At 29.4% G+C, this 9,040-nt stretch overlaps 1 protein-coding gene across 1 annotated transcript in view; it reads left to right on the forward strand.

Moving 5' to 3' along the window:
* LOC126840371 (nose resistant to fluoxetine protein 6-like) overlaps positions 1 to 8,795 on the forward strand; it is a 39,505-nt gene extending 30,710 nt beyond the window's left edge. The window contains exons 11-14 of the mRNA XM_050576354.1: positions 6,328 to 6,517; positions 8,018 to 8,175; positions 8,297 to 8,410; positions 8,491 to 8,795. Coding sequence (XP_050432311.1) covers positions 6,328 to 6,517; positions 8,018 to 8,175; positions 8,297 to 8,410; positions 8,491 to 8,553 — 525 coding nt within the window. The 3' untranslated portion in view covers positions 8,554 to 8,795. The remainder of the gene's footprint in view (positions 1 to 6,327; positions 6,518 to 8,017; positions 8,176 to 8,296; positions 8,411 to 8,490) is intronic.
* Positions 8,796 to 9,040: the final 245 nt, after the last annotated feature.

A 9,040-nucleotide genomic window follows, 5' to 3' on the forward strand; every position in this document is an offset into this window, starting at 1 on the left:
ATCTACATTGTGGCCAAGTCTGCTATTTCTTTGCTTAAGTAATAGCAGACTTTATTAATAAACCGCAATAGTAATTAAATTAGTCATAATTAATATAGTATGATTTAATTAATTAAAGTAATTTAAGTTAATTTTTATTATTAATAAAGTAATATTAATTATTATTTTTATAGTATAATAATATTATTATACATTATAATAAAAATGAATGTCTGTTTGTTTGTATGTCCTTAATTCATTAATACACCATTCATCCGATCGCCGTGAAACTTTGGAAGTTGTTGAGTACACTCCCGCGAAGATAACTGGCGTAGTATTTTTCGAAATTTCCACCCCAAGGGTTGCCTCAAACACGAATTTTGTACTTTAAATACGAAATTTTTTTCGTTGCTTACCCAAAATAATCACTTGGTTTGTAACCATGGTAACCACGGAACTCGGAATCGAATGATGATTAATTTTATGTTATGCCCCCCAAACGTCAATCGATTAGTCGATCTACGTCTCAAGCGCGAAAGAAAAGGGCATTACGAGCTACAGAAACGACAATACCCTGATTATGGGAACGCTTTTCACAATTGGGACTAGATCTGGGACTGGGACCATTGAGTAAGAGCGGAACATAATCAATACAATGTAACGTACACATGTAGGTCCAAAACAAAAGGCCCAGACGGGGTATGCTAAAGCTTTACAATATACAGCCTGGAGAACTGACTTATTTGTAATTATTTTACTCAGCCCAGGCAAACTAAATCTTGGGCAACGCCGGGTCGGGACAGCAATATATTATAAAAAAACCGAGAGAGCCGTGAAAATTACTCACAATAGTTATGTGTAAACATTTTTTAGTTTTTAAGTGTGGCATAATAAGTGCTACATACAAGAGATGATTCGATGTTAATACCGGGAAATTCACAAAAAAGAATATCTTTTGAACAATGTGGAGCATTGGAAGTTTTTTTAAATCGTTATCATATCAAAATCTATCACATACACTACATACTAGGGTTGGGACTAATATTCGGATTCTGCGGATATCATCTTACATTTTTGGCGCTCTTTGGATTCTTTTTGTCTCTCCACGTTTGTCTTAGGCATATTTCTTAAGCACAATGTATCAATTAAAATCAACGAAAAAAATTTGTTTGGTTTTGTTCTAATTTTTTATCGATTTATATCATCACTGTATACTCAAATTTCATTTATAATTTTGTATTAAATAATTACCTAATCAATTTTTGTTACGGTCTATAAAATGTACAATATACATATTATAAAATATTATATTAAGTATATTACCTAATCCTAATTTTCTATTCTATTTTAATTATTTATTTTATGTAATTAATAAAATACTTACTTGTACATTATAATTTTACTTATACAATATAATTATTATTTTTACATTTTAATAGTAATAAAGTTATTAGATAAAACAACTTTAAACTTAACCCTTGTCTTGTTAGGTGATGACATATAAATAACAAAATTGTATTGACATAGATTGAAGCCCGTCTTATGAAAACTACAGAGGTACCGTCAAAATTGGTTCAGCGTAATTTTTTAGTATATTTTAAAATGTCATTTCTTTACAACCTGTAACGAATTAATCCCATCTGTCGCATCAATATCTGAGTTGTTTCCGTCAGGGTAATATACAGATTGTAACTTGTTGGTACAAGGGTAAGATGCGCGGATAGATTTGGTTGTAGTGAAGCTAGATTTTATACAAGTAGCCACTATAAATCTAGTTAAGTATTATAACCGTATTAACGAAACCTATACGTTTAGGTGTAAAATTACACTTTATAATAAACCACGTGACAAACGTAACAATCACAAAGAACACTGCTACACTGCCATACACCTGAACACGAATTAACAAAGACACAAACTACGACCAAATCATGGCTGACTATAGACGTGGGCATCAAAAGCGCCCTGTACCGGCTGTAGCGCGGCGAACATCATTAATCCCCACCTAGCGCATAAATTTTGAAAAAATTGGAATTTTCAGAATTTTTCCTTTATTAACACTATATAATCCACCTTTATGCAAAATTTTACGTTTCTACCTATACGGGAAGTGTCTTATAATTTTGATGATGAGTGAGTGAGTGAGTGAGTAACACTAAAAATGCGAACATCCTGGAAAAACGGCAAATGTACCGCAATACTGAGTTTTCCGAAGGAATTGTTTGAAAATAAAAGTGGCAAAGATGACTAAATAAATGTATGTACTATGTAATTTATTATTTTCGTAAAACCTATTATTCACCCCGGCAACAATTGTACTTCTTAACCAGAGCAAAGCCTGAAACACAGGCAGCTAGTTTTAAATAAGAACAATAATAATATGATCCCACATTTTAATAATTTGACGGTCAGTGGATTTTTTTATTTTTATAATAAAGTCTGTTAACCAGTAAACAACTGGTTCATTAGCTAAACTATAGTTATTTTTTAAGTGTATTAGTCTGAAGGTACTTTAGTAGAATTTCAGAAACATACCATGATAGACTTACAACAGATAAAATCGTAAGTACTAAAAATTATTTTATTTTACAGAGTGCCCTACAAAGACTTGGCAAATGAAATAACTTTCGTTCTTGTGATTATTTTTAAGATTTGTTTTTTAAATTAATTTTTAACTCATTTTCACTATTAACACCACGGTTTCTATTACCTTTAACCGTTTTTGTTTTATTCAATTTAAGATGGTCGACAACTAGTTTTGAATAATCACTAATAAAGTTATATTTACTTGTACTCTTTAGTAAAAAGTGCATAATTTTGATACAACTCAACTAATGATAATAAAAATCCAATGTATGTTATATAAAAATGATTATATTGTTTCTCATTGTTGAAACATTTCTTATCTTTTATGTTATAAAAAGACACATATTAGTAAGCGCATTATTATGTAGTAATTTTAACGTTCTACACACGTTTGCTTTTAAAATAGTTGATAATTTGTAGTTTTTCTTATTGGAACCCTGTTAATTTGTGTTATATTAAAATATTAAATTTTGTGTCATTATAAGTATTTAATAAAACTTCACCATACTTTGGAACATAATCGGTAATGTAAATATTTTAATAACTGTCGAAAAAATTTACTGAAAATTTTGACAGATAAAAATAATCACCCTACCTCCTGTCCTAAATCTCAACCTAACCAGTTTTGAATAAATATTTTTACAGTTATTAAAGTTTCGGGTGGAAAATGAAAAATATACGTTCAATCTAAATTAGGCATCTTAGACTCTATCAATAGAATAAGATGTATTGCATACATTTAAATCTATATAAACAGTATTGTTTTATTACAGAAAATGCAGACCCGTTTGATTTTGTTATTTGTCATATGCTTCAATACATTAAATCATAGTTTCCAACTACCATCTGATCATTCCGAAAAAATAAATGCATACACAACACCGTCCACATTGAACGACAAAAACTATGAGAATGAATTGGGAAAAAAACTTTTCAACATCAAAAGCAATACCAATAGTACCATATGGATAGGTAATATGATTGCTATGCATATGGACGGATTTGCACCGTTTTCTTATGACAATCCAAAGTGTACTGAGGATGGAAAACTGTACAGGAAACACTTGTTCAACCAAGATTTGTGGGCCGTTCAAAGTAAGTATCATCAGGATAACCTTCCTACATCAAAAAAAATAAGTCATTTAAAAATTTTGAGAAACCTCGATACACAGTACATCTATAACACTACATTTGAATCATTGGATAAATATGACACCATGTTTTTTATTCGTTCTCTTAGAAGTTTCCTTTGATTATTTTAGTTTATAACGATAATAGTCATTGAGAGTTTATGAATTATTTCAGTGTATGATTCTTCGGCAAAATATCCCGGCGGCCTTTTGTCTGGCATTGCATACGAAATGGGATATTATGATCAGTGTCTGAGAGCGCATTCAGAAGATTTAAATATTTACAGTGCGTATGTTTTGCCAAACGTTCAGTTTCAAATTCCTGCAGCAAATGACCATACGTCTGTAGTAAGACACAACGAAAGATCAGCTTGGAGAAATTTAAAAGTTAGTTACCATTTTTAAACATTTTATATAAGAACAGGCCCAACTACTTAGTAGACTTTTAACGCTCATACATAAACTATTTATTGACTGCAGCTAATATTATTGGTTCCAATGTATTAAATTTTTGTTTGTAATAATTGTTTGTTCTTAGAACGATGGCAATTATTCAAGCCATAGCAAAAAAATCGTTAACATAAATTGGGCATTATGTATCCCGGACTCTTGTAGCGCTAAAGACGTACAAGCATCAATGGAAGAATTGTTGAAGCCTATATTTCAACAATCTCATATTACAATCAAGGTTTCTGTTCATCCAGCTCTATACACATCTAAAAGAACATCTGATGCAAAATCCACTGATGGATACCTTATTTTTTTTTGGTAAATTGCTTTGTTAAAATAAATACGACTATATTTTAGATAAAAATTAATTACTTTAAACAATATTTAAAAGTTATAGTAATATCTATATGTACTATTTAGCATGATTGTGATACTGATCTTAACGTTAAATATAGTTGGCACTTTGTACGAAACGAATATTATTGGTGATCAGCATTTTCATTGTTCTATTTTAAGTATGTTCTATAGCAAATATGAATAATTCAGTTATTGTAATGACTGTTTTAATCATTTTTTTTTTGTTTTTTTAGAAAATATATTATTGGCTTTTTCTATAAGAACAAGCATGGCAAGAGTGTTTAAAACACAAAACAAAAATGAGTCGGCTTCAACTGATGCACTAAAATTAATTTTTGCGATTTTTATACCCATAACACATAGAATTTATTTTGGCCGATATGTTGCAACAACCACTCCTTATTATATGGAAAACGTAATATAAATGTTTTGTTTTTATAATACTCTTACAGCAAAGTAATATAATATTTTAACAATACATTTATGCAAATGTGTTACCATAATCTTAAATTTCTTATCCATGGTGTATGGACGACAGTAAATTAACAATTAGTAATGCAATTATTCGTGATATGTTTCAGATAATGAGTAATGTTTGGACAACATGGTTGAATACACCGGTTTGTGTGGAAGTATTTTTTGTAATTTCAGGGTTTATGATGTATATGTCAGTGATCAACAGATTAAATAAAGAAAAAGAATTAAAATTTTTCAATCTACTATTTTATAGATTGACAAGGTAAGATCATTTTAAAGGTTAGAATCAACGATCGTTAATGTTAAGTTACATAAGATGGTTTTTTTTTAATGGGTTTACCATTCAAAAGTTAAAACACATCAAAATTAAGAAGGCGATATTATGTTGTAGTATATAAAATTAAGTAACTTAATTTATAGTATCGTGATGATTTTACCACTGTTTCTTACAAATTTTTCAGACTTCTGCCAGCATACGTAATAGTTTATTTACTATACATGTGTGTTTTACCTCACATAGCAGATGGTCCATTTTGGAAGTTATTTGCAATTTCGGATACCAAATATTGTCGTAGAAATTTGTGGAAAAAATGTTTATTTATCGATACATACGTCGACGGCGCTGAAGAAATAGTAATGCCATTTATAGAATAAATCAAAAATAATAATTTGCTACACAAATTTTGGAAAATGTTTACACCACTTGTTGTCAACAAGCTGTGACCAAATAATTAAAAACAAATACATAATATTTATGTTCTTAATCAATGAAAACTATCTTTCTAGTGTATGATTGTTTCTTGGTATGTAATATGCGAAATACATTTTTACGCAATCGGAGTTATTCTAACGTACGCAATATGGAAATGGAAAAAATTAGGAATTTGGATTTTAGGAATATTATTTGCAGCATCAATTTACATGCCAGCAAGGACGATTTATGCGAAACAATTGTCGACTGTACTATCAGCAAAGTACTAGAATAAATATATTAAGGCAGCGAACTAACAAAAATGTATTTACTATTACAAAGCCTGAACTTCGATGAGCTTTCTTTTTGATCTCACTTATAATCATACTTATTTATAGGATACAGTTATATAGCAATATAGGTTCAATAAATTATATTGTTTCAGCACAAAGAATTTTCGATCTCACCCATTTTTCTTATTTGTATACATGAAGAGTCACCAAAGAATTACAACATACCTGATTGGAATCGCAGCGGCACTCATACACAGAAAACTAAAAGAAAATGGTTTCAAAATATCCGTTGTAAGTATTTACACTGAATATTTATAACTATCTTTTATAATACATTTTTTAAATAAAACACTTTTATTTTTAGCAAAGCAAGACGTTTGGTTCCATAATTTCTATTATAATGTTCGAGTTAAGTTTATATTCACCGACTTACTTTTTTTCACCTGGAATAAAATACAACCCGTGGCATCACGTTTTATACTTTACTCTACAAAGGATCGTAGTTGCAATTTGTGTATCATATTTCATGGTCGCTAATGGATTATCTAGTTCTGGTACACAATTTTTGTTTATGATTTCTTATAATAAACCAATAGTTATCAAAAAATATAATATTATACAATTACTGAAGAAACGTATTATGTTTCAAATTATAAGATTTGTTACAATGTTCTTTATTAATGATACTGCGAATAGTTTTATCATCAACTACGAAACCAATACTTTGTAAGAGACAAATAATCTAAAAAAATACAGGGAGAAAATGAAAATTTTTAATGGTATTTATAGACTTAGAAAAGGCATATGATAAAGTTCCCACTGAGGTTTTGAGGTAAACGTTATAAAAGATAGAAGTGCCGAGGGTGTATGTGAAAGTAATAGAGAAAATGTATGAAGGGGCAAGTTCAAGAATAAAAATTGTGTGGGGATAAATTGAAGGTTTTAGTGTAAAAATAGGTGCATCAAGATTGATCGTTAAGTCATTACTTGTACTCTTTTGAAATAGTCAAGATTACGAAAGATATATAGGGAGAGGTGGCACGGTGAATGATGTTTGTGGATGACGTAGTGTTAGTGGGGAAAAGACTAGAATAAACGGATAATAGACTTACCGAGTGAAGAAAAGCGCTTGAAGGAAAATAACTGAGTTAGTAGGAGTAAAACGTAGACAATCGTGTTTGATTTTGGAGAAAGGTATATGGCGTGCTAGGTAATGCAGACGGGTGATGATAAAGTGTTTAAAAGGTAAATTGTATAGGTCGGTAGTGAGGCCAACAGTTTTACATGGATGGAAATGTTGGGCAGTAGATAAGAAATCTGAACAGAGAATGAGTGTAGTGGAGATGAGAATTTTTAAATGTATAAGCTGAGTTACTAGAAAGGATAGAATAAGAAATTAATACATCAGGGGAAGTCTAAGAGTTGCATCAATTTAAAAGTAAATTAGAGAGAACAGGTTGAGATGGCTTGGTCGTGTTATAAAAAGAGATGAGGCATTGGCAGTGTGAGGTTTTATGAAGATGAATGTTGAGAGAAAAATAGGAAAAGGCAGACAAAAGATAATATGGATGGATGGAATATTGAATAATAAGTGAATAGTTTGGGTGATTAAACGAGATGTAGAAGACCGAGCTCGATGGATGTGCAGGACTAGGATGGCCGATCACATGTAGTTGGGAGTGTAAGGCGAAGATAAAGAAGAAGATGAAGGTGCTATATCACCTAAATTAACTGAATAGTATGTACCATGGAAAAGTAACGTGGCATTTTTAGAAAGCAGATAACGAAGAAGAATTGATTTTAAAATCTTATCTTGGCTGGGAATGCATTATTTTCTTAACAAATAATAAAAAATGTATAATTTATTTGGGTATTTTTATTAAAACATTATTTATTTTATTCCTGTCAAAATATTATTTCTTAATCTAATTAAAAAAGTTTTTACCAATAGTTATAAAATATTTTATTTTTGCTGTGTGGAATTTAGTTATTGTCAACGTAAATGGTTTTGTACAAAATTATCATACGACATTTTTTTTTAATTATACTTTCAGATTTAAATCTGAAAGGTTCTATCAGCAAGTTTAAAAATAGAAATTTTTTTTCTGTTATGGGAAAGCTTACTTACGGTCTATTTTTATGTCATAACTTTTTTATAACACAATCACTGTTTTCCAATAAAACACTTGTGGAATTCGACTTGTGGATTTTGGTATGGTTTTAATTCTATTCAGTAAAACATTTTATACCTATACAATTATAGATAATTTATTTTTATTATCTCAAAGAATGCTATTAAATAATATGTTATAAACGTGTATGTGAATTTTTAGATCCGATCTTCAATAAGTGATGTTGTACTAGGATTGTTTTGCAGTTTACTAATAGTTTTGTTCGTCGAAACCCCTTGTATTACGATTAGACATAATTTAGACAATTATTTTCAGGTAAGTTTTAATTGAAATATTTAAAAAAAAGTCTAAAATCGTATATTAATTTAAAAATGTTTTACACACATTTTTTTCAGGGTGTAAAAAAACAAAATATTTCCACCTCGCAGGAAAACGATAACAAAATGAAAAATCAATAAGTATTAAGTTAACGTGGTCAAGTACACTTTTTAGAGATGAGAAGGCACTAACAGTACACCTTATAAACTCAAATGTATAATTATTAGACACCATCTGCGTTTTATGTCGAAATACTAATAAAATAAACTATGTATTACAATAATGTTAAGTTGCTTATAGGTACATTTTGCGTAAAGGGTTTCTTAAAAAAATATTTTAGTTGTACTTAATTTTTATTGTTGTGTTTAGGTAAGGTGTTTTGTAATAACTAATATTTAATAAAATTGCTATTTAAGTATTGAATTTTATTATATTATTATACATTAATCATTATTATGATAGACATATACATCTTTTTTGTCCATAGTTAAGTTTTTCTCAAGTTAAATTATGTTCTTCTTACCTGCCTCCCTCTCTCCTCTATAGTATCAAACCTTGAGTATTCATCAAGTTTTTACTTACTTTATGACACAGTGTAAATTGTATACTGTTTTCAAAATTATTAAA

Source organism: Adelges cooleyi, unplaced genomic scaffold, assembly GCF_023614345.1.
Source record: "Adelges cooleyi isolate 19-005CV unplaced genomic scaffold, UGA_ACOO_1.1 ACOO_flye_CR_arks_rails_tigmint_CR_PRNA_1, whole genome shotgun sequence".
In the NCBI taxonomy this organism is placed as follows: domain Eukaryota; kingdom Metazoa; phylum Arthropoda; class Insecta; order Hemiptera; family Adelgidae; genus Adelges; species Adelges cooleyi.